The 24,781-nt window shown below is 35.0% G+C and overlaps 9 protein-coding genes across 9 annotated transcripts; 4 read left to right on the top strand and 5 right to left on the bottom strand.

Annotated features, from left to right (window-relative positions):
- Nucleotides 1–18: 18 nt before the first annotated feature.
- EV154DRAFT_388736 (uncharacterized protein) lies at nt 19–420 on the bottom strand (the record flags this gene model as incomplete). Its single annotated transcript, XM_051595082.1, has 2 exons — nt 19–173; nt 231–420. Coding segments are annotated over 2 exons (345 nt in total), but the record flags the coding sequence as incomplete, so codon positions are not given.
- Nucleotides 421–2,135: 1,715 nt separating this feature from the next.
- On the bottom strand, nt 2,136–2,791 carry EV154DRAFT_486826 (uncharacterized protein; the record flags this gene model as incomplete). The annotated part of the gene is made up of 2 exons (XM_051598903.1): nt 2,136–2,587; nt 2,632–2,791. 2 exons carry the CDS (start codon nt 2,789–2,791, stop codon nt 2,136–2,138), a joined length of 612 nt encoding a protein of 203 aa, XP_051452113.1.
- A 2,779-nt stretch (nt 2,792–5,570) lies between these two features.
- Nucleotides 5,571–6,173, top strand: EV154DRAFT_486825 (uncharacterized protein; the record flags this gene model as incomplete). The annotated part of the gene is made up of 2 exons (XM_051598902.1): nt 5,571–5,797; nt 5,852–6,173. The coding sequence occupies 2 exons, from the start codon at nt 5,571–5,573 to the stop codon at nt 6,171–6,173; spliced, it is 549 nt and encodes a 182-aa protein (XP_051452112.1).
- Nucleotides 6,174–9,634: 3,461 nt separating this feature from the next.
- On the top strand, nt 9,635–12,091 carry EV154DRAFT_555946 (uncharacterized protein; the record flags this gene model as incomplete). The annotated part of the gene is made up of 7 exons (XM_051605315.1): nt 9,635–9,849; nt 9,983–9,993; nt 10,442–10,489; nt 11,142–11,180; nt 11,300–11,414; nt 11,471–11,533; nt 11,966–12,091. Exons 1-7 carry the CDS (start codon nt 9,718–9,720, stop codon nt 12,089–12,091), a joined length of 534 nt encoding a protein of 177 aa, XP_051452111.1. The 5' UTR covers nt 9,635–9,717.
- Nucleotides 12,092–12,484: 393 nt separating this feature from the next.
- EV154DRAFT_486823 (uncharacterized protein) lies at nt 12,485–13,045 on the bottom strand (the record flags this gene model as incomplete). The annotated part of the gene is made up of 4 exons (XM_051598901.1): nt 12,485–12,659; nt 12,682–12,828; nt 12,925–12,961; nt 13,018–13,045. The coding sequence occupies 4 exons, from the start codon at nt 13,043–13,045 to the stop codon at nt 12,485–12,487; spliced, it is 387 nt and encodes a 128-aa protein (XP_051452110.1).
- A 3,729-nt stretch (nt 13,046–16,774) lies between these two features.
- EV154DRAFT_472890 (uncharacterized protein) lies at nt 16,775–19,262 on the top strand. The gene is made up of 4 exons (XM_051597925.1): nt 16,775–17,082; nt 17,139–17,737; nt 17,802–17,877; nt 17,931–19,262. Exons 1-4 carry the CDS (start codon nt 17,073–17,075, stop codon nt 19,139–19,141), a joined length of 1,896 nt encoding a protein of 631 aa, XP_051452109.1. The 5' UTR covers nt 16,775–17,072; the 3' UTR covers nt 19,142–19,262.
- EV154DRAFT_526844 (ubiquitin-related domain-containing protein) lies at nt 19,231–20,245 on the bottom strand. The gene is made up of 3 exons (XM_051603437.1): nt 19,892–20,245; nt 19,788–19,818; nt 19,231–19,719 (listed from the first exon to the last, which is right to left on the bottom strand). Exons 1-3 carry the CDS (start codon nt 20,012–20,014, stop codon nt 19,280–19,282), a joined length of 594 nt encoding a protein of 197 aa, XP_051452108.1. The 5' UTR covers nt 20,015–20,245; the 3' UTR covers nt 19,231–19,279.
- Nucleotides 20,246–20,800: 555 nt separating this feature from the next.
- EV154DRAFT_472886 (uncharacterized protein) lies at nt 20,801–22,374 on the top strand (the record flags this gene model as incomplete). Its single annotated transcript, XM_051597924.1, has 8 exons — nt 20,801–21,041; nt 21,123–21,201; nt 21,303–21,417; nt 21,497–21,577; nt 21,659–21,670; nt 21,744–21,971; nt 22,046–22,069; nt 22,150–22,374. The coding sequence occupies 8 exons, from the start codon at nt 20,801–20,803 to the stop codon at nt 22,372–22,374; spliced, it is 1,005 nt and encodes a 334-aa protein (XP_051452107.1).
- Nucleotides 22,375–23,237: 863 nt separating this feature from the next.
- Nucleotides 23,238–23,426, bottom strand: EV154DRAFT_388577 (uncharacterized protein; the record flags this gene model as incomplete). Its single annotated transcript, XM_051595076.1, has 1 exon — nt 23,238–23,426. A coding segment is annotated over one exon (189 nt), but the record flags the coding sequence as incomplete, so codon positions are not given.
- Nucleotides 23,427–24,781: the final 1,355 nt, after the last annotated feature.

Here is a 24,781-nt window from a genome sequence, read left to right as displayed (position 1 = left end):
CGTCAAAGGTAACGACTCAATATCACGAAGTCTGATTCTTTTTGCGTCTGTGGGAATGACGTTTCCCTCTTCGTCGGTAATGGCCAAAGGTCTGATGTTATGGACATTCAATTTGACACTACAAAATGCTCTGTTAGAGTCATCAAAAGTGAAAGCAGTGATATTCAAAGGTCCTTTAAATAAAAAAAATGTTACTTCAAATTTTTGGAATTGATATGACTGAAAATTACCAGTGATATACTGCTTTGCCCCAACAGAACAAAATCTCAAAAAGTAATACTGAAAAACTGGGTTTGAGGTGAACAACTTGACATTGACACCCGAGTCGACAGCCTTGGCTTCCATAGACACATGTCTAGACGTGATGCGGAACATGGGGGCCATGGTAACACTTGAATCGCTGAGTTCTCCCAAAAGCATTTTGTTAATAATAAATTAATTGTGCATGATAATTTTGTAGAATGCAAAAGGTTTTATAGCTCTTTCTGTTACACGCGAATCGCAAATGTTGTCGAAAATTAAGCATGAATAATTAAGAATCGGAGATATCCACGAGAATCGCATAATCACAAGCCACTCTTACGATAAATATCCTATCTTGAAACTTCAGTACAGTAGTGACATTACCTTAATTAAAAACTCTATCATACGATTCATCCGTCATATGATCTTTTGTATGAAGTATTACAAACTAATCAGAATTTATCATTTTAAGAGATAGCATACCGTGTGAATGTTTCAATATAGATACTTGTACTTCTGACACTTCAATTAAACATTGGCTCTTAAAAAATTGGAATCGAAACTCTATCAATGTACACATAGTAATATCACTATAATTGGAAGCATAGTAGTTTTATCACCAATTTACTGTTTATTGTTGCTTTTTCCACCCTACGCATAACCAAATATATTGGTGGATGTGAGCTTGTGAAACTACCAAATGGGGGTTTTGATACCAATTTTTTTGGTAATTTTTTCCATCATACCAGTAAAAAATACACTATTATTGTTGGTAGTTTTTCTGCCTTTTGAGCAAATTCCCCCCAATTTTGTTGGTGTTTATTTCACATTATTTGTCAAATACATATTAATATAATGGGCACTATTATCCTCAGGGTAAATTTTCCGCTAATAAAAACTGATATTCCCATGTCCCAATTGGATATAATATATGACGTGCGCAAACATAACAGGAATAGAGGACCAACGATTGGACATTCTTTATTTGAAAAAAAAACAAAATAGGGGTGTCTAGATGCATGGATGCTTAAATTGGTGAAAAAAACTACTAATTTTAAAGAAATTGGTGGATAAAACTACCAATTTTTTTTTTAAAAATTATTATATCAGATGCACATTATAGGTCTGCAACGTATTTTATTTAATTAAAATTTGAAAATGAAAGAATGTATTGATTGGAATGCTCGTCCATAATATAAGGCCCCTCGGAAATTGGGAATTGGAATGCATCTCTATAATTAACAACCTGGAATGGAATTTAGGAAATGTGCAAAATTAAATATGCACCCCTGTAAATATTTAAACAGAAAATGAGATCCTGCAGATTTAATAGTCAAAGCGTAATGCCAATACTTGGGGTGAGGTCTAAAACACATAATAACATTAATATCCCAAAAAAAAAAAAAAAAAAAAAAAGAAAAAAAAAATCAAGAGTACTCATAATCACATCTATTCTGACAAAAGTCTAGTCTGCAGACTCAGTTATAGCAAGTGTTACGCAATTGTGCCTCAGTCTGCTTGTGATGCTGGTGTAACTGTACAAACAATTTTTATTAGTTTGGGAAATGTAAAATAAAATTTCTTACCATTTAGCAGAACATGCCATAAATCAATAGCATTGCATACCTTATAAAAGACAAAATAAAATAAAATAGGAAGAAAAGAAAAGAGAATTCAAAGCTAAAGAGTTTTTAAATTTATATAAAAAATTAGAGGAATGTTATCTACGTCTGGTATTTCTAACTTCAGTTGGTGCTTCAAGTTCTTCTACTGGAGCCCTCTAGACGGGGGAAACCCCAACCTAATTTTATGTCAATTTGTGAGATTTATAAGGTTTCACTTAACTATTGAAAGTAACCTTAACCTTCGTCTTTCACTTTGACGTTGCCCCTTCATTGTGTCTTGAATGAGTAGATTAGCTGCCCATTTCTTGTTGAACTTGTAGATCTGATAACCGTAATCGAGATATCGCTTTCAAGTCTCAAGGCATAGTATGTTCTCTCTTGAGGTGAGAGACTTCCCCAACTGGTGGCAACTGTACCCTCCTGAATCATTGCATATCGTAAGCGGCGAGTGATGCTCCGAAACTGCAGTCTGATTTCCTTACATTTTGCATGGCCAATCTCTGCGGAAGAGTTACTGTGATTTTTTCTCCACAGATAGACAATCAATGCATCAATACGTGCGTTAGCGCAAGGTGTTTTGTTGGTGCGCGTTGGCTGGAACCCTATCCTAGCCCCTGGCAAGGTAGCTACGATACTTCGGGCACCAAGACAATCCGGATGGGCATTAACTCTGGCCATCTCTCTTTCCTTGGCTACCAAATCAATACCTTGAGAGACAACTTGTTACACATAATTATCACTTAATTTGAAAAAAATATAGTACCTGCAGTTGCGAAAGCGAAAAAATTGCTTACATTTTCGTTATTTGGAGCAGGTGAAAACTGAATAGCAAACCGTTCATCCAATCTCAAAACCGATGATTTGAGTTCAATTACCTCATTAAAGACAGCCCTAACCATATCATCGCTTGTGGATGTTGACATGATGCTTCTGCTAGAATTGTTATTCATCTTAATAAGCTAAACGTTCAAATTAAAGGGACAAACAGAATACTGTGATAAATTAAGGATAAATCAGCAAAAAAAAAAAAAAGAAAAAGAAAAAACGAAAAAAATTGGCCATATAAGTTTATGCACATTCTTTAATATATTAATTTCATAAATTGTCGTGTACAAGCCAGCAATTGTTTATATAAATATTTTTAAAAAAAAAACCGCTAACTTTTACTCTTTAATAACAACCAATATACATTTCTCGTCTACCATGCAAAACCAATTCAAACGTATGAAGCTTTCTATTCCTATTACGTGCGACCAATGCAACCGAAAGTTCGACACCTGTGTAAATCTTCGTAACCAGAAGCGTATTCATGCTGTTCATATCGAACCCAGTGTTGCTGTTCAGAATGACGAAATCATTATGGTCGATAATGTGGAAACAGCCAGAGCTTCACCCTCGGCCAATACCTCCCAATCTAGTATGACAGTTGTGATACAATGGGCATACACAAAATCAAAATACTAATTTTAAACTTTATTTCCAGATTTTTTTGATCCTAACGATCAGAGAACATTCAAAGCCTCTTGCAATTTTAGCCCTGGTGATGAAAGACACGTTTATGATGAAGCTTCTATCCACGAGCACGCGTTTACTACATCACAGCTAATGAGTATCGAGTTGTATGATATCGTCACATCCTTCCAACTCTCTTCTGAATGCCATCGGCAGATTGTGCGCCTTATGAATACTGTTATCAGAGATCATGAAAAATTAGCCGAAGGTACAGTGTTTCTTATACATCCATATACATACATACAAACAGTACTGAATATTCTATTAATCACAGAATATAACCCCCATATTCTCCATGCCGGTCCTGTGTCTACTCTTCTAAAGGAAAAAACAACAATCAAAGCTCATGAGTATGATATTTGCAAAATTGTTTGTCAGCTCTTTGATATTACCAAAGATGAAAACGTTTGCTCTGTATGTCAAGAAAATAGATACGAAAGCGAGGTTCCTGGTTCCGCCTTAATTCCAGTCCAAACAATGAAGATGATGTCCGTTGGTGATCAGCTGTCTAAGCTTTTAAGCCATGAGGAAACACGACAAAAGTTACGCTACCGTCATGATCGCAAGGAAAATCCAGGAATCATTTCTGATTACTTTCATGGTGAGGACTACAAGGCTTTAAAGGCTGCCAACTTTTTTCGGTCTCCCGAAGATATTGCTCTGGTAATCTTTGTCGATGGATTTGTCAATCAGAAAAAATCAAAGCAAGAAATGACAATTGTGCATGTACTGGTACTTAATTTTGACCCATCTATAAGGTAAGGTTAGCTCTACGTTTTCAGAAGCTATTATTGACATAAATATTAGATATACAGATCAGTACATGTTTCAACTTGCCATTATTCCTGGTAAGCCTAAGGACTTAGATTCCTTCCTCTTACCGATTGTTGATGAGATAAAAAGCCTGGGTGAACATGGGTTGATTGTCGAAAGATGGAATGGTGAGAGAGTCAAAGCTAAAGTGCATTTGGTCATGGCCACTGGGGACATCCCTCAGGTAAGAAAAAAAAAAAAAAAAAAAGTCATAATCATACTCAGCTATCTCTGCAGGTCACAAAATAAATGCACCATGCCGGGCATATGGCTACCTTCGGCTGCAGAATTTGCCTGTCGAAAGGAGAAAAACGCGAATGCACCGATTTTGGCATGTACTTTCAAGACAGAGCTGCGTCGTTAAGAACAATTTCCCAGTTTGTGCACGGAGATCAAGTAAGTTATTCAATCTATGATAATGAGCCTATAATTTAAAAATCATGTAATAGGCACACCAATTAAAAAAGGCCAACCTTTTCTCCGTGTTACCTTCCTTCTCTGGCTCCTCATTCTACGGCTTGGATGAAATGCACTTGCTTGGGCAAGGCATTGGACGATTTATTTATGACATTAATGTCAAGGTCAACAAAACAAATGACACAAGTTATTACGCCAAGAAACAAAATATTTTTAACAAGGATGGCTACACTTTTAAGGTTCCAAAAGCACAACTTGATCTGGTTGGAGCTTGTATTACCAGTTCCAGGGCAAGTATTCCTGTGTCTTTTCAGGGAAGTTGGGACAACTTGATCGAGAAAACTGACGGAGCCCGGGCAATAGACTTTTTAGATTTTCTGTTGTACGTGGTTCCAACTCTGTTGGTACCTTTGTTTGCCAGAACTGCGGTAAGAAAAGCACTAATTATGCTTTCTAGAGGTTGTTCAATTGCACTACAGTGGGAGCTTACGGGTCCTTTGATCCAGGAGATGGAAAGGTAGAATTACATTTATTAGATATATTCATGAACCTATTAAATTAACGCTTTCCCTAGTTGTTTCGAGAGTTGGCATGTATTTTTAGATCAGGAAATTACTAAAAAGAATATATCCAACAGCATTTACAAACCGAACAATCACTATCTTTCTCATATCGGCTACATTGTGCGAAAAGCGGGATGCATGAGATCTTATAGTGCACGATCAATGGAAAGAACAATAAGCAAATATTCCAAATTAATCAAAGCAAAGTACACGCTGGGAATATGTGGAAACACTCTCGATTTGTGGATATATAAATTTGGCTTTAGACACAGTCAGTTTGTTGGATACAATCACGGCAACAAAAACATCACTGGATGATTTTATAGAGCTGCCGCTTACAGCAATCCACAACCAAAATCATCAGCTATGGAGCCCGTTCACCTTATTTTCTCTAGACATGGTCGAATCGGTCCCCATTGATACGTTTCTTCGAGAGCTAAAAATTTATTACAGCCGTTCAACAACATTGCCTCTCTCTTATATCACCATTAACAATATGAACTTCAAAATTGCTGCCCGCGCACTTTTGTACAGCCTTGTGATAAGTTCAAAAATGTACCGTAGAATCCGATCTGAACATCGCCGTGGAAATCACTTCGTTTTATTCAATGCTAGTTATAAATCGTAAGCGTCAATTTTTTTTTAAATACGTGTAGGTTACTTACCAATTATATGTAGCAAAACTTGTTGGTACATTGGGGCGGTGCTTTTTTACTTCGAGCACAACAACACCTCCGATCCTCAAAATGCCCAATTCTCGGTTTTTGTTGAAGTAATGAAAGAACATTACGCTACCGACTATGACAATACTATACCGATGATAAAAATGAACAGCGATAGTGCAACAACAAGACATGCTGTGATCAGCCTCAACGACGTCCAACATCAAGTAGGTTTGGTCCAGTCATCACCCAATTCACTTGAATATAAAGTTGTTGCACTATACAAGATCTTCAACGAAAACGTAAAACAAAGTGCTGGACAACTAAAACACATTTAATTATTCTTCTACACCAACGCATGCTTTTTTTTATCTCTTATCCACACAAACTTTTTTTTTTTTACATATATTCTTATCCATATCCACATATTTTTAAAATAAATCTTTAACTTTCAAATTGAAACCTAGTTCGGGATCACACAATGATTGTTCAGATGTCAACAACATTACATTGATGAAGAGGGTCCAAAAAAAAAAAATAGAAAATAAAAAATAAAAAATAAAAAAAATAGAAAATAAAAAAAAAAAAAAAAAAGAAAAAAAAAAAAAAGAACTTCAGTCCTGTGATAATTGGGAAATAAAAAGGTAGAAAATAAAAGATAAAAATAAACAAGTAAAGAAATGAGACTCTTTAATCCTTTATTATAAGTTGGAGAGTTTGTCATGATAAAAATAGAGGTCCTTTTTATATTCAATTATTACTTCAAGATTTTTCCTGCGCAGATCGAATTGACTATTTACCCGCAAACTGGGAAATGGTAGAATTAGATTTAGAAATCAGATACATATGAAACATAGCTTATTGTTATATACAAGGAGCTAGTTGACCCATATCCGGCACTTCTAGAGCATTATAGTTTATCCATTCAATGACAGGGTCCTTGATTGGATTACTAAAATAAATTTATGAGAAACTAGAAGATTCGGCAGCTACTCGACCAATCCAGGAACGATTATGAAATCTGATCTCAGTTTGACATATGAGGTAGCTGGTACTGTGTCGTACCAATAGGAATGTATTCGCAATATGGTACTTATAATACATAGGTTATATGTATTATAATTGAGTGACAAGGTAAGAGTAATTATATTCGTGGAATTAGGCGTCAAATACGACAAGTCCTACCTCCCTAAAATCGGTCGGGTTATATATACCCCTTACCTAAAAATTAGTGAAAAAACGCTTGTATGCATATCAATCACCAATTCCTGAAGCTGTAAAAAAAACAAAAAAATTCAAACGGCTGTAACTCTTCCAAAATCCAAAAAACTTTCGTTTTAAAAGTTCGTGTGCATTAAGGAAACTATTCCGTAATAGTTTGTAAATAAAACTATGTCTTTTTTGCCACTTTTTTTTTCGCACCAAGAATATAAAAGTGAATAGAGATCTGATACGAGATATCATTGGTTCGCAAAAACAAATTGGTGAATTTATGCAGATTTTGGTAATAACTGCCATACATTGGATCATAGTGCTGGTTGAAGCATCCACATGGTCTTGTAGTGATATTAAAAAAAACAAAGTGGTGTGGTGCCTATTTTTTTTTTTTTTTTTTTTTGAACAAGCCATTGTATGCATTATTCTTCCTCAATTTCCTTCCCCTGCAGAGAAAGTACGTCGACCCTATGTTGAAAGTGAGTTCCCCCTCGTTAAAAAAAAATGCATCTATTGTATCCCGTAGGTTGGCTGAAGGAATTGTACTACATGTAGCTGGTTGTGTTGTGGGTTAATACAAGAGGGGGATGTAGAACACGAGAGGACAAAAGATTACATTGCATACAAAATAATATTTAGTGGATATCAGTGTGATATCCACTAAATAGAGGTATATTTCGACTTGATGATACGAGGATGATACGAAATAGGAAAACGACGTGTTGAAAAGGTAATGGGGGGTACGAATGAAAAACAAAAAATGTACGTCCACGGCGAATATTTTCATAATGGCAGGAGAGGATGCAAAAGTAGTGTTGGATAAAAGCGTGTGATTTTCGTGAGTGTAGATTGCGTTGGAGGGTGTAACATAGAAAAATGACAACAGCAATAAATTAGTATATAAAAAACAAAGAATGTGTTTTTTCTTGTTTGTTTGATTAACTGAATCTGAATTGGACACGAGAGGAACTTTCAACTGTAACCTTAAAAGATTTAATAATTGAATCCAGGTAATGGCAGTTGCTGTTATTTATACAAGTTATTGTGACAGGAGGTCAGTTAGCCCTTTGGTAAAAAGAACAGGGCATGTAAAATCACATTCATAAGGATTTACGATACGGTAATTATTTTTGTGTTTTGTAGATCTATTTCCTTTTACACAATGCTCTATTATCAATAACCAAATAATGATAAGGTCAACATTGTGAAGCTTTCCATACACGTTTTATAATGAGCACACCAAGTCTCTTTTAAAAACTCCAGCCAACAAAAATTGCCTTTAAGGCCATTTTGATTGATGTCCTTATCGTTATTTTACTAAAAAAAAAAAAAAAAAAAGGGATCTTTTTCAAAGTAGACAGTGGGCCTATTTTAAGGTCACAGCTTAGAATGAACGCTTAAAAAGGCTATAAAAAAATTATCTTTAGGGTAGTAATGGCAACAAATAAAAAACTTGCGTCTGACTTGTTAGTAGCGTACTGAGCAGAATATAAAAAGGATCACAAACCCAAAGGTGAAACGTTTGGCGACGAGGTTTAAGGGGATGAAAAATACTTTTAAATGACTTATCTCAACAGTGAATGTCCTACACGTTCCGGCAGGTAGTATATAAGAGAAATCGTTGTATATGGTATACCTCAAATGGTGTATACGGAGCCGCTCAAAAATGTTTGAATATTATGCAGCTTTTAGACACAGCCACAAAAACACGTCTTAGGCTATGATTAAGCGTACTTTGGCTGTTCCTGAACGAAAGTCTTGGCGGATTTTCTGTTCGAACGTTCTATCGCAGTTGTATTTTGAGAAATTTAAAAATGGCTGTACCTGCGTCAGTTTTTGTGTCTTTTTTTTTTCTTGGTTATATTTAGTTTTTCAGGTGTGCGATGTACGGTTTCACATCAATAATGAATTCATTTTAAAGAAAGAAATGAGGACTTTAACTTCATACAGATACATGAAAAAAGTGCATGTGCTGAAAACGCACTAAGCGGATCCTAATTGTAAACGTTATATACCCATAACGCTTTTGCGTACACACATAAAAAAAGTGGAGGAGTATAAAATTGGTAACAAGCTCAAGTAAAGCTCCTTCTAACTTACGTGAAACTGGTTGGGCTTACAATCTTTTGTTACCTTCTTTTAATTAAAACTCAATCCCCAAGGGTTTTGACATAATCAAAACCCACGTTGGCTTTTAGATTCTAAGGGAGCACCTCCGCACACTTCATTAAGAAAATTGCATTGTTATCGGAAACAAATATTTTTCCCCAATTTTTGAAAAACGTCACCTGCTTTTTACAAATAGTACAACCAGCTTTTCCAAAAATTTTTGTAAAATCTATTTATTTGACGAGGATAGTTTTAAGAAGGTGGTAGAGGTAGAGCATAGATTCATCTAAAGAAAAAACATCTATTGTTATGGTAGAACCTTCATTTCGTATGACAATGTAGAATTAGATAAAAAATATAAACGTTATCTATAAAAGATGAACCCAAGGCATTTGACAGACAGACTCTAGGGAAAAAAACACACACAATGGTTAACAACTACTACACGGACCAAGAGCAATTTTGCTAGTTGCCTTTTTTTTCAAGAAAAGCTCGCGGAACCTTTTGAAACGACCAAAGCTGTAAACGTCATTAATCAGAAAGTCGAAAAGTAAAAAGATGCCTGTAATCAAAATCGGGTTAAGTCATGCCTTTTTAGGAATTGATCGTCAAACAGACAAATTTGATAACCCCTATTGCAATGATAATTCTATTGAACATCCACAAAATTTTATACAGCATTCTACCAATGTTTGTTTCCTAGAGGCATTAATAAACGCTTTTTAAAACATTGGTTCTACCATACTTTTGGCCATTCCATTTATAAAAAGTAGGGCGAATCAAGTTTTTTTATTTTCTGGGCAATCTAACTTCAAAAAAGCAGGTGGAAGCACAGTAAGCTGGTGATGTTCTCTTCAAAATCAGAAAATGGGTTTAAGTTATTGTAGTGTACCCTTTGAACACACAAATGGGTTTTAATCACAGAAAGAAAATAAAAGCTGTTAAGACCTACGATATTCTCGTAAATAAGCGATTATCGTTCAACAAATCTCATGAACTTGTTACTATTTTATACCCCCCCCCCTTAATTTTTTTTTGAGTATACAAATGTGTAATTAGTATATTATTTTTATTACTTAGATCCTGCACCAGTAGTGGTTTTAGCATATAGCCGTTTTCATGAATAGCTGCATAAAGGAAAAGATGCCATTTCTCCATGTAAATGAAATTCATAATTGATTTTTTTACCGTCCATCACATACCCGAATTACTAAAAGAAAAAAAAACAGAAAAGAGACAATTATAGACGCAGGTACAGCCGCTTCTAAATATATGTATATAGACCAGCAAGAGAAAGTATCTACCAGCGTCTTTTTGGCTTTTTTAAAACGTAAGTGACACAATGCTTATAAAAAAACAAAAATAGGGTCACTTAGGATCGGGTACCTTCTGATAGTATTAAAGGGTTGGTTTTTTTTAGGGGTCCTGCTTGTTTTGCATGGAGAACAAAATTAAAATTAAACCAAAAGTGATACTGTTAGAACTTGGATACCACTTTATTATGGACGAAAAAAAAAAATTTAAAAAACGTACTCAAAATGTATTCAAAAATGTATTCATGGTCTATGAGAAAAAACTATCGATATTTATATAAAGAACTGGGATAGTTCTAGGGAGAATATTAAGCGCCTTATTGGATCATGATGTAATACTCTGGTGATAGTAAATAATCAACGTGTCTTTAAAGTTAGCTCATCCATACTGAGTATATAAATATTAGTCAGAGGGATCAACAGTTGTAACATCAAATGACAAGAGTAATATTTGTGCTCAGGATCTATTATATTACCTATTCCTGCCCACTCGATTGTATTGCTTTTGCAGAATAAATATTTACTCGCCACAGGGTTGTGCCCTGTGTACAGACTTCAACGGTAGGATGAGAACAAGCGGGGCAATGTGTGATTCATGATTTAATTTTATATTAATTATCCATCCTTAATGTGATGTGACAATTAACTTTATTATTATATCTATGATAGCCTCAACAGTGCTACACCATTTGAAGTGTGCCATATGCAGTACTTTATATTATACAGTACTTGCTAAATTTCATCAGTCATTCACATTTGAGATAAGTCATTTAGAACTATTTTCTCCTGCTCATAAAACCCTTCCCCAAACTTTTGATGTTTTTTAGTTTTGTGATCCTTGCGATTTATCCTTTTACAAAGGTAGAAGCACTTTTTTTTTTTGTCATTACTACCCAAAAGATTATCTTCCGTAATGCTATGTTAAACGTTCATTCTCGAAAGGTTGAGTTTAGGAAAAGAAAATCCCTATTTTTGGCGGTTCTTATTTGTTGTAATAGGGCAATAACATTTGCAAGTGTTCTTTTGACCTTGATGATTACTGTCTCAATATTGGTTTCGAGGTGAAGCTTTAAAAAAATTGGTAACGAACTCTTTGGTAGCATTTGTTTGTAATGATGGCTAAGGAGCGAACACTTTCAAAAGTTTCAGGTCAATATATATTTGTTTATTTTTACATGGTTTAAGGCGCATAAGGGACAAGCACTACAGCTTTGTAATCTCCTAGGCACAGCCAAAAAAGTAGCGAATCCTAAGCTGTGACTATGGCACAACATCTAACCGCAGGTAGACCTTAAAATAAGCCCAGTGTTTACTTTGAGAAAGATTCTTTTTTTTTCTTACTAAAATAAGGATAACAACATCAATCAAAATGGCCTTAAAGGCAATTTTTGTTCGCTGGAATTTTTAAAAGAGACTTGGTGTGCTCATTATAGAACGTGTATGGAAAGCTTCAAAACGTTGACATTATCATTATTTGATTATTGATAAAAGAGAATTGTGTAAAAGGAAATAGATCTACAAAACACGAAGATGATTACCGTATCGTAAATCCTTGTGAATGTGATTTCGAATACCCTGTCCTTTTTACCAAAAGGCTAATTGACCTCCTGTCACAATAACTTGTATAAATAACAGCAACTGCCATTAACTGGATTCATTTATTAAATTTTTAAGGTTACAGTTGAAAGTTCCTCTCGTGTCCAATTCAGATTAAGTTAATCAAACAAACAAGAAAAAACACATTCTTTGTTTTTTATATACTAATTTATTGCTGTTGTCATTTTTCTATGTTACACCCTCCAACGCAATTTACACTCACAAAAATTACACGCTTTTATCCAACACTACTTTTGGATTCTCTCCTGCCATTGTGAAGTATATTTGCCGTAGACGTACATCTTTTTTTTCTCATTCGTACCCTCCATTACCTTTTCAACACGTCATTTTCCTATTTCTTGTCATCATCCTATCATCAGGTCGAAATATTCCTCTATTTGTTTTGGATATCAGACTCATATCCACGAAATATTATTTTTGTATGCGTTGTAATCTTCTGTCCTCTCGTGTTCTACATCCCCCTCTCGTATGAACCCGCTACTTTTTGTTGCATTTGCTGTATGTTTGATCTCACCAATATGTTTTGACATTGACTTCTCCTGGTCTCCTTTGGCAATTAGACCTATTGTACTGCTCGTTTTAAAATAAATACGTCGTAAAAGGGATATCGATATTGAACTCTTTCATGATCCTCAATAATAATTCATCTTCTTCTTCTGCATCGTCTAGAGACAGCCTATCACAATGGCTTATGATTCCAAATTGTCCTTTGGGATCCTTTACCAAAAGGTGATGGTATCTATCATGATAATGTATTGTCGATATGTTGCAGTTCTAATTTTTCTGACCTCAAGGTCAAGTAGTCAAACGTAAATCAAAGTAAAGGACAAAATACCTAATAAACAGTGGAAAATGTTTTAAGCTTTGAGAACCTAAAAACGAAATTAGAACAAAAAGGATTGTGAACCCCCCATGCAAGCATGTTTACCTGTTAAACCTGGTTTCAAAGGTGTCATGGCAGTGGAGTTCTTCCTACAATTTTTCTTCTGAGAATGTGGGAAAATGAAAGACGTGCGATTCTTTTTTTATTGGCGCTTAAATAGACTTGTTACAAAAGGACATCAGGCAGTCTTCAAATATTATTTTTCGCTTTTGCAAAACCATTGTTATACGCAGAAACGGCGAGCATAGAAGGACTTGGTGGCGTTAAAACAATTGACTGTCTACCATAAAGGCGAAAACTGTAAACTTACACCAACGTTGTTCTGAACAAGATCTGGCGTACTCTCTTGCGATGATGGTCATTCCTTAGCTGTTTCTTTTTGGTCGGTGTACAAAAATAGAAGGAAACGCAGCGTTTGAATTTCAACCCCTGACACTCCTTATGCTGTGACCGATAAAGGCACTCGTTCGACGTTATGACCTGAAACCGCTTCAGTTACACCTCATGTCGTATATTCCACTTCTTCCATGTTTGGAAAAGAAAATTTTGGAAACTGGTTTCTAATTATTCACCAAGAAGACATACAACAAGCTTAAATCCAACAAAAGGCAAACCACCACGGGAAATAAAATACTCCAGTACCTTCTCTATATGTTAAATGGACGTAATTTTTCCCTCTCTTTTTATTATTAAACCACTCCACTACGCATGATGGGCAGTGATAAAAATCAGAGAAGGCATACATCGACACTGGATAAACTGCTACAGCTTAATTACATAATCAAGGCACAGAAGGATTTAAAGGGGTTCAAATCAAATCAAGATGAATTTCCTGCATAATGTTTGGTATCAGCACCTCTATTTACGTGATTACATTTGCATTATGTGAAATCAATAGGCTCATACATACTAGTAGGTCGTAAAGATATAAACCATTTGAGGTAATTGTTTTTTTTTTTAAAAAGTGATTGTGATACTTATCTTCTATGAAGCCGTCTTAATCGAAGATCAGTCTCAATCCTGGATATAATCCCAATAACATGAGAACTAGCCATATATCGATTCAAAACTAAATCATACATACGGTCGAAGCAGAAGAGTCATGATCGAACAAAATGTTATACATACACTTATAGAACATAATTTAAATTCTTTTGATCATGATCTGCATATAAACGAGTTTTTTCTTTTTTTCTTTTAACCCCAAAACAAAAAATTTCTTTTAAAAAAATATAGTAAGTACATTGGAACATCACTTCCTCATAATGAACTATAAAGGTACTAGACATATTGTTATACATCCCGCTGGTTGTTATGGCTTAACTTACTACCTTATTTTTTGCGTATACGGTTGTTATCCACTTTAAATACATGATTGTCAACTATAGTGTAAGTCTATTTAAAAAATTTGAAATCGTGTTCATATTTTCTAACAGTGTCTTTATTAGTTTAATTCAGCTTTATTAAAGGTAAGTTATATACATAGTTAGGTACAACTTCTGCATCTGTCAGTCTCCATATACCACCAGGACAGCCAATACTATATTGTGTATGGCTTCCGATTTTGTGATGATGTTTGTCATTCTCACAATACACATATCCCTATAGTGTTACATAGTATATATACATGTATAAATTCTTCACCGATTATTTCGTTATTACATAAAAACCAATATAAACATTATTTTTGTAAAAACCATCTGGTATTGTAAGTGTTAAATCCCTAGTTTTATAAACATTTAAAGAATATTCTCCAATACAATGTCATTAAATAATAAGATTATGATGTTTCCATTCGCTAGAAACTGGTAGTAGCGGTCGGTTTCCATTCAAAAATGGACCGCGACCGCTGGTCCAGTCTAACTTTTTTGCAGTCCAAGTTAGACTGCTACCGCAAAAAACTTTTGGGTGTTTATTATTTATACGATTCATTCATCTATTCTGAAATAAATCGTACCGTATTAACAACCAGACACAAACAAATAAGACATACAATTGATAAAATGATACGACATTGATGGGCTTTTCAACGTGTAAGCAAGATTAAATGATGATTTTTCAAATGGAATTATATTCAACCCAATGTTTGAGACATGAAGAAGGTGTGGATTAAATCAAAGAAAGATAAGAGTATGTCTGCATAATGCTTAGCGCATAATACATGGGAAAATACTCAAATACAAAAACTAAAATATAGTACAAATTAAATAAATCAGATGTACAAGAGATTAACAACAAGAAACGTGTTCTAAGGCGGAGCAGCCATTGTTCGTGTCGTGATCGAGGCTATGTACTTAATATATGACTCCATCCGCACTTCTTTAATCTTCCATTTGATAATTCTAGATATAATTTATATTAAACACTGACCATTTACTTTATGTACAGGCGTGATCTCATATCATGCTTCATACAAGTCTAAAACATACATTTAATCTAAAACATATGAAGGTTACATCAGCCACAATTGAGGTGCCACAGCTATTTTTATTAAGAATTTTATTGTTATTGTTATTGACATCTCATTATAACCTCTCTGTACGGGATCATTACATCCGAGTATTATCTGAATGAATTTACCCACAATTGACATTAGCCCGTCACTGTTATTAATGTCTGAAATATTGTGTATATAAAGACCCCTTTGTATTTGTTTAATAAAGCCGTAGTTAGTTTTTGCAAGTTTAAAATTTTTCTTGTTTTTATTTTATAATCTTCATCGATTTCCACAGTTCTTGGAATTCTAACAGGAAGCGTCTTACTTGTCAAACGTAAATAAATATTGCGTTGAGAACAAAAAGTGACAAACTCTCCAATAGATCTAGAACCGCTAAATTCGGATGAGAAAAGTTTTTATGAGATTGATGATAGACAAGAAGTAGTACATCCATCAAAAGCACTATCTGGTTAAAAAATGGTTGACTAAATCAATGTATTTGTTATATTTTGTAATTAATTATGTCCCTCCGTATTTGGGTTTGAGTCTGCACATGCGAGCGACTCAAATTCTGTATTAGCTGTAGGTCTCTCACTTCTTTTGACAACAATTTGCCCTGAATTTGATTCTAAACTCAAAAGCGGTGATATTATAAAATTTGAAAAGACAACCACCGCTTTCTGTACAGGAAATGTAACACAAAACATAGTTGATAGCGAGAATACTTTTTTTAGGTAAGCTTAAATTTGGATTTTTACATTTCTCGAACTTTCAGTACCATGATTTCTTGAGGTGACGTTGGTTTTTATGATGTAAATATATTCTGTTGTAACACAAGAAGAGGCTATTGTCTAATTCAACTCACCCTAAAATAGTTGAAGCACGTCATAATGAAATTATAATATTAGACAAAGGAAGCTCGATTGCTGCAAACGAAATGATAAGGAATAATTTAGCAGAACAATGAAACCTACCCTTATTTTATTTCATTCATTTAAATTTATTGCAGACATAAGTGGTAACTAGCATTTGAGCTGTTTCCTCTTTCATACTAGTAAAAACGTATAAATTAAAACTTTAAAAGCTAGTTGTAAACCAATTTGCATTAATTTTTTTTTGTAATGAAATTACCCAAAAGATATAAAATCATCTTTGTTAGATTAGATACCCATGTACAGAGTCCTCGAAAATAACAAGAATATTGCATCAGATGGGTCATCATTTTCACGGTTAAAAGTCTGCATATTCCACATTTGGAAAGCTTGTATCACGGTTACATGCCAGTACAAACTGGAAGTAACACCGAAATAAAGAAAATCATCAGCACTGATTTTTTTTCTTTCTTCTTTCATATGATTGCTTCCAGTTATTTGTAATTTCGAATAGGGGAAAGTCTCAAAGAAATGTAATAAATGCAGTCATCTTTTCCCGCCCCTCAGTTTTCAAAAACCGTCAATTGGCGTTGCGAGCACACTGTGAGCCAAACAAATCCATTTCCCCCCTTCCAAACTCCCTTTTTTTTTTTCGTTTGTTAGACCATGTGCCTAAAGCAGTTTTCTTGTGCTCCTCTTTTCTTTCTTTCTTTTTAAAATATTTTTTTTCTTTCTTTTTTTTTTTTTTATTGATACTTATTCCACGCAAAAGAAAGAAAGAAAGAAAAAACATGTCAAAAGGTAGTTTTTATGTAAACTTATCCAAAAAAAAGATAGAGACTAACGAAACAAGCTAGGCCATTATGTTTGCCAAAGAGCCGCCCATGCCATCATTGCAGAATTTGGACCGATTCGCGTGTCTAGTGATGCGTTGAGTGCAATCAATCTATTTCTAGATGAGTTTCTCGCGCTTTTAATAATGTCAGCAAGCACACTCGATCTAGTTTTATTAAAAACTGCCGTCGTTCAACTATTACCTCACTCTCTAGGAAAAAATTCACTTGTGGAAGCCGAAATCGAATTGAAACATCAGATAGAAGCCGAGCAACATGATTTCACAACTTATGAAAAGATGCGTCACACAGTCTATCCACCTGAACAAATTATACCTTTACTTCAATTGGCCTGTACAGATTATTGTACACTGGCTGCAGAAAATCATAGCAGTAATGCTCCTCATTTACAGAATGATACAATTACAATTGCGCCTGTTGTTGTCATTTATGTAACTGCTATCGTGGAGCATATAGCGGAGTACATTCTTAATTCGGTTGCTATAGCTGCAGATCAGGCAGATGCGGAGCATATCAGAGTTAAGGAGGTATTGCTTGCTTTATTAGATGACCCGCAAGTCAATAAGCTTTTTCGGCGTATGAGCCTGAAAGAAAAGCTGGAGGTAAAAAAAAAAAAAAAAAAAAAAAAAAAGGTGACAGGGAGCTGATTTTTGGGCGTTTCCATAGAAAAGAGCATCCACTTACAATAATCAATATTTACCAACACCATCGCCTAGTCCCATATCCTTTAAGAGAGATACTTGTAAGTTTCATGTACATATGATGCTCCAGTAATTAAATAATTGGTTTATATAGCAACACATCATAACCCTGATATCAGTTTCAACGAGTTCCTTGAAGGTGAAAGTACTGAAGAAACTCGTGCAACACCCTCCTCAAATTGTTCAATGAGATCCAGTGATAGCATAAGCGACCGTCCACTTTCAATTATGAGTAATGGCACTGTAAAGTCATCCGGAAGTAAAAGTCGATTTAATTTTTTTGGCAATAAGGAAAAACGAAACTCGATTTCTCTTTCGTTTTCCAGTTCAAAGCGTTCTCCCATGACTTCACCTACAGCACCTACTTTCCAAACATCCGTGAATGATTTTGATGATTTGATCAGGTCCGGCAATACAAAGAAAGTCTCATTGACCCCGAATCGACTGAGGTCCATTGAAATAAAGGATGATGTGACGCCTTGGGAACGGTTCTCAACAAGTAACCCCAAAATCAGTCAAAAATCAAAGAAAAGAGCAACATCGCCTCCTCCACCTTTACCACCATTGCCTCGTCTCACAAGAGGTGATAGTCCTCCATTGACACCCGCTTCAAGTGTAGCATCTCGTCCCTCACAAAAGTCAAGGCATTCCATCATTTACGAAGATAAACCACCGACAAAATCTTCCATTCGATCTTACTCCACGCACGAAGAATTACTGGTGGACGAAACTACAAATTTAATGAGAAATTCAAGTAGAATGTCTACCTCTGGTAGTCTCTACAGTAACCATAGCCGAATGTCTAACACATCTGGCGGTTCAAGTAGCAAAGAAGAAAAGACCAAGCCTCGCTTTGAGAGACCTTCAAGTATGGTAGTAAAACGTGCGTCTATGGGGTCAAGACCACCTTCATTTCATGAAAACGTTTTAATGGATGTAAATGGAAATATATTAATGGCAGCTGCAGCTGGTTCTGTAGAGACCACTAGTAAAACATTTGAGGATTTACGTCAGCAATATGAAAAAAGGAACCCACCGATCGTCCCTAAAATAAATGAGGAACAACAGGACATGATTTATGTTATGCCTTCTATACCCAGCAGACCTCAAATGAGTGGAAACCATCATCGTAACCAAAAGCCTCGTACAGTTGATAGAGGGTGCCAAACAGACATCATCCCATTACATGCCTTGACTTTAGAAGAGCAAGATGAGGATGAGGAATGGTTTATTGAAGAAGAAGAATGGGAAGATCATGCAGAAGAAGAGAAATTCGTTGCTGAATGGTTGTTAGGGAATGAGTGAATAATTTCTTACCCGTTATATATATAAACTCTGCCAAAATGTCATCATAATGTTATTTACTACACCTTTATTATTCTCTTAATGTTTACTTTCAAATAAAAAATATATCCGTTTTATTATTATTATTATTATTATTATCTATGCAGATAACGAGGATTTGACCTTACTAAATACTAATTTTGCATCCACTTCACCAACCTGATCAATAATTGTCTTTTCCAAGGCAGCCCAAAACTCGGGAGTTGACATCTTCTTTTCGGTTTCTGCAGAGACACCAAATCTACCGATAACAGGTGTAGCAGGTGCAGCTGTCACCATAAGATGAATGACGGTACCTTCATTGATCGAAAGCTCTTCCAAACTCTTTTGATCAGCCAAGACTTTACCCTTGATCAGTAAGCGTTGGCGGTTGACGGGAAGTGAACTTTGTTGCTGATAGATACGTTGCTTTAATTGATGGACAGTATCCTTGGGTGATAAGCTACCAATTGTGAAAGTTGAAGAGGGCTTCAGGACCTTGACTGTCACTTGAAGCTTTGGAGTCTGACTCTCTGACTTTGTCTCGGATGCAATGGGTTCTGAAATGGTTTTTTAGAAAAGAGGGGTAAATACATGCGTGTGGTGTTTACAGAACATTCCATTCTACCTTTAACAATAACGGGACTAACGGGAACTCTCTAATAGATTCAGGGTTTAATTGAACAAGGGAAGAAGGAAAAAAAAAACTTTCATCTCTTTTAATTGTAATACCTTAATTCTTAAAGGACTGGGTAACTTACGCGCCAAATAGTCATCACCGTAACGTACTGATTTATCAGAAAGAGTTTCCAAGTAAAACTTGATAAAGTCTAATTCGGTCTGAGCAGATTGCATGTTTAATTTGTTTGTCTTTGGCGCAAAAAAATAAAAAAGGGAGGGTTTTTTTCTTTTTTGACCTTGAATGACACAGGGAAATTTAAGTTCACCCTTTGATTCGCTCATTGTTTTAAACTCACCAACGTGGAGGGCCTTTTTTTTTTCGGATTAACTTTTTGTATATGCAAACAAGACAGGGAGAACCCGTCCCTTCAACCTCCCTTTCTTTTGTGTGCCTTGTATTTAAAGATGCCTAGATGTCTATTAATCTCCCAAATTGTTGGCATATGGATGTTTTTAATGATTTTCCTCTATATATTGGAGTTGCTCCCTCCAATATCGAGATACCTCTCCTAAGTCAGTGGCGTTTTCTTATACACTCTTGCTCTAGTGATTCTCCTGCAGTATAATTGTAACTACAGTATAATAACTTGCACGTGCTTCATTATGTCTTAGTCTTGTAATGAATTATACTCCCTGGCATAAGAAAAAGTCCAATGGTCGATACAAGTGATCTTGGGCTAGAAATTAACGGCTGTTCTATATGCATTTTTTCTTGGTTCATATGAACTCAAATTCGCCATTTTTCTATAAACTGCAGATCATAATATATAATTACTATTGAGCCATTTTTTTTTAATGTATATCTTTTCTTTTTTTTTTTCTTCCTTATTAAGAGGGAGTTGATTATCTACAATAAATAAATCAAAAGTAAAAGAGTCGATAATACATGGACTAATTCCCTTCCCCTTTTTTTTCGTTTGCTTCTCTTTATTGAGTCATTACTCAATAATAAAAAAAACGATGAATAATTCTATAGTAGACATTCCCACAGACCTTTCACTCATTAATCCAGATGGTATGGAGATAGCATCTGAGCTAATATCCTTGACATGTATCACGGTATTGGCACTGGCCCTTGGTGCCAAGACAAATGGTGAAAAAGCAAGATCTTTAAATTACGGCCGAGTATTAGTCATTTTGCTTTATGCACTATCCTGGGCTTTTGCGGCTACTTCCGTTATAGTGGTCTCTACTAACAATAGTACAGTTTGAATAAACTCGTGAGTTGGGGATTTACCCCAAAAAGGAATGATACTAAAAATATTATAAATCGATTTTATAGATAATATGGTGTCTTGTACAATTGGCATGCTTGCATGCGATTTTTTTTACGCCGGTAGTAAGGTTGTATGTTATGCCTGGTAATTACATGTATATTTTACTTGATTTCCAAAAAAAAAAAAAAAAAAAAAGAGGTGTAAAAATTCTAATTCGTTTCTTCCATGGTCTTCTATCCTTACAGGTTAATTGAACGTGTTCATTTGGTAACGGCTGTCAAGACCACAAGACTCAGGACTGGACAATACAAATTTCATCTTGTCTTATTATGCCCCTATATCATTATTTTTGTACTGATGGTACATATCAATATTACAAATGCCCTGACGATTTATATACAAAAAAAAAAAAAAAAAAAAATTAACCTAATTTTTGTAGCTATGTTTTCGAAACATTTACTTGGCGCCTGACGGCACATGTATCATTGGTCTACAAGATATTGCCAGTATTCCACTCTTGGTAAGTCAGACAATACGATTTTTTAAAAAATTTGCATGAAAACTTAAAAGAATCACTGTGCGGCATCTATTTTAAATACAGGTTTACGATTTTGTAATTATCCCAAATAGACCAGAAAGTAATATTTTACCTTTAAATTTTTTTTACTAACAAACTCATTGGTTAGATTTTCAACCTTTACCTGACATGGCTCTTTATGAGGCCTTTGACGAGCATTGGTCAGAATACAAGAACCGACTGGAAAGTATCCAGACTTTACAAACTGGCCAGAAGAACTTTGGTGGCATCCATTGTTTGTCTCTCTGTTTCATTTGTCAATCTTTTATTGGTCGTCTTGACTCATGGACATCAGCGTGGTTTGGTCTGCTTGTCTATGTGCACCGTTGATGTTACTGTAAATAAGAAGAAGAAAAAATCATCATAATTTACTATTATAAAAAAAACACTAAATTACATATTTATTTATAGGTTAATGTTGTCACCGTCCATTGGGTACTGTGCATATCTTGACAACCAAAACTTTTTCAAACCTTCTAATTATCTCACCTCCCCTCCCCTTTCTCCGATTTTAGGTTACGACAAGTGGAACTTCTGGAACGGGACATAACCGAACAAGGATACAAAATGATGATCACGTTACTACTGACCTGACATTTGAAGGCAACCATGACAACACACGTAGGTTTCAAGGTCAAATGGTCCAGCCCCATATCATCGAGGATGATCTCCTAAGTATTTCCTCGGGTGATATGTCTCAGACAAGTAGCAAAAAACCAATGAGTGGGTACTACCGTTGATGAACGACCACTTTTTTTTTTTTAAAAAAAAAGGGTGTGTAATGCCATTCATCTATCCTATTAACCAAACTTGGTCTAATAAAAATTTTTTTTTATGTTGACAATATTTCAGTGTTATTAAGAATTCAACAAATTACATAACCAATATAACCTCATCCTATATGATGATTCATCGCGTGTTGATGTGTTTTATCTAATTGGGAAGCAAAAGTCTCAATAAAATTCCTTTTTAGCAATGAATATCACACTTCTTCTAGTTACAATCTCTGTAATCAGAACTTTCTTATGTGTGTCAATAAGAACTATAATGACAGTGTCAACTAGTTTGGATTTTTGTTTTTGCATAATAAATTGTCTTTTTTTTTTTTTTTTTTGCTTCTATTTTTTTTTGTACCGTTGAAGCCATTTGGCCGTTCTCGCCTCCTTAAATAAGGTAATGTCTCTGTATAGTAACAGTCGGTACCTCCGTTTGCCTTTTATTAAGACATATATGGACTGGAAGAAAAAAAAATCAGCACCCCCAACTGTTTCTTTTATACGAATTAGGACTGTACAAGATAAAAAGGCATAAGATTTTAAACAGGCTCATGTGAGCTTAATGAAGTCAAAGAGTAGAAGAAAAGGAACAACTGGTCATAAGTTTATTATTTTTTTTTTTTGTTTTTGAGAGAGAGAGAAAAAAATAATGTTAATTTAATATTCTTAAAGAACAAAAGAAAGCTAATTGAAAGGGAAAAATAATAGGAAATTACAAAAAAAAAAGGGTAGAGGGAGGTATAAATTGGTATAGAGGGCATATTTTTTTTTTATAATAGTGGGGCGGCATTTCCCTTTAAGTTTTTGTTCACCTTTCCATTCGTACGCTGATAATATGTCACTAATCTTTCGTATCTGTCTAATAACTCGGTCTCGTTTTTTCTTGTCTGAGATAATTCATCACGAAGGGACATGACCTGTGTGGCAAGCTGCATAATGCGATCTTGCATTGCATGTGTCAGTGCTTGTTTCTTGGCTCTGTACTTGGCGGAAGCAAGCTTATTGCGGGCTCGTCTGGTCGCAAGTGCGTCTCCCTTTCTGCCGGTTTTTGTTGGGTTAGACTTGTCAGTATACAGATAATTGTTTTCTTGACTATCGCAATAGTCAAATGAGTTGGACCGAGTATGACTGAATTCGTCGTACTCTTGCATGTCAAAATCATTCAACAAGTGTTCGGTTGATAAAGCCTCTTTAGCATACATGTTCCGATTGTTGATCATTTGCTCATTTTCGCTCATGTTATAGACCGAGCTTAGCCAATTGCTATTGGATGGGGAATAGGTGCTTTTGCAGATGTTGGGTGATAATTGTGAACAGCTAGAATTGGAATCGCTTTCATGATCTGACGAAACAGACGATGAGAAGGAGGGTGAGGACACGATATGAGTGCCTTCGGATGAGAATCGCATGCGTTTAGATGAATCATATGCATGAGATAAATCCACTGCTCCATTGGTGGATGATTTAATCCAGTGACCCACTGCTGCATGGTTGGGAGAGGAGAAACCGACTTGGCTTAAAGATGGAAGTTGATAATCTGATGTTTTATTTTGTGCCAAATCAATAGATGTTTGACGTGTTTTGGTGCTTGAGCATGGAGACGTAATAGCACCAATAGACATGACACTAGAAGTAGGGTGTGTAGATGATAATGACATGGCTTTTTTTTTTATATAATTATCGTGTGTGTGTGTGAAGAGTAAGATATATTGAACAAGAGTAAAAGTTTTTTAGAAAATAATTAAAAAAACTTGTAAAAAAAACTCATTCTATTTAAATGTTTTTTTAATCTAGTGTAGAAGACTATAATTAACTCGAATGATGTAATGTGAGGAATAGTACATGTATAGACTACTTTAAACGATTTCCTTTGCATTAAAGGAAATATACTAATTTAGAAAGTTTGATAGCTTGCACTTTCCAATTCTCCTTTAATCGCGGTAAAAAATCCCCGCATTAAGATTTTTTTTTGGTTATTTGCACTGATATCTGGTATCATGGGGGGAAACATGAATATATACATTGCCGTAAGTACTTCCGATTTCATCTGTCCCTTATTCACTCCCAAACCAGCTTTATTTGTCAATCCGAATATTTGAATTTAAGTCTTTCTTTTTTTTTCTACTTCTTTTTTAACCGATAAATAATTCCGGTTTAATCAGTTCTTTGAAAGTAATTAGGGCTTACGTAAATATAAGCGGTTAGGTTAAAAGACCATTCTAAAAGCAAATACTCCCAGAGTATCTATACATTTTTTTTCTTCTTTCTTTAGAACATTCTGGATAAGATGCAAGAAGAAAAAATCACACAAACACAAAAACAATCGAAATGGGACGTGCTGTGCCTTAATGTTTTTTTTAAACCATGTTAG

This window comes from Mucor mucedo, assembly GCF_025094135.1.
Source record: "Mucor mucedo strain NRRL 3635 chromosome Unknown EV154scaffold_158, whole genome shotgun sequence".
Lineage (NCBI taxonomy): Eukaryota > Fungi > Mucoromycota > Mucoromycetes > Mucorales > Mucoraceae > Mucor > Mucor mucedo.
Note: the sequence above shows the minus strand (reverse complement) of the source record. Positions and strands in the feature narration are given on the sequence as shown.

What these genes read in the sequence shown, in the direction of transcription:
- EV154DRAFT_472890 (XM_051597925.1), top strand. An exon ending in GCCTGAAAGAAAAGCTGGAG is followed by an intron (nt 17,738 to 17,801) that starts GTAAAAAAAAAA and finishes GCGTTTCCATAG; the next exon opens with AAAAGAGCATCCACTTACAA. An exon ending in ATCCTTTAAGAGAGATACTT is followed by an intron (nt 17,878 to 17,930) that starts GTAAGTTTCATG and finishes TGGTTTATATAG; the next exon opens with CAACACATCATAACCCTGAT.
- EV154DRAFT_526844 (XM_051603437.1), bottom strand. Translation starts at nt 20,014, where the DNA reads ATGCAATCTGCTCAGACCGAATTAGACTTTATCAAGTTTTACTTGGAA. An exon ending in CCAGTCCTTTAAGAATTAAG is followed by an intron (nt 19,819 to 19,891) that starts GTATTACAATTA and finishes TGAATCTATTAG; the next exon opens with AGAGTTCCCGTTAGTCCCGT. An exon ending in TAGTCCCGTTATTGTTAAAG is followed by an intron (nt 19,720 to 19,787) that starts GTAGAATGGAAT and finishes AAACCATTTCAG; the next exon opens with AACCCATTGCATCCGAGACA.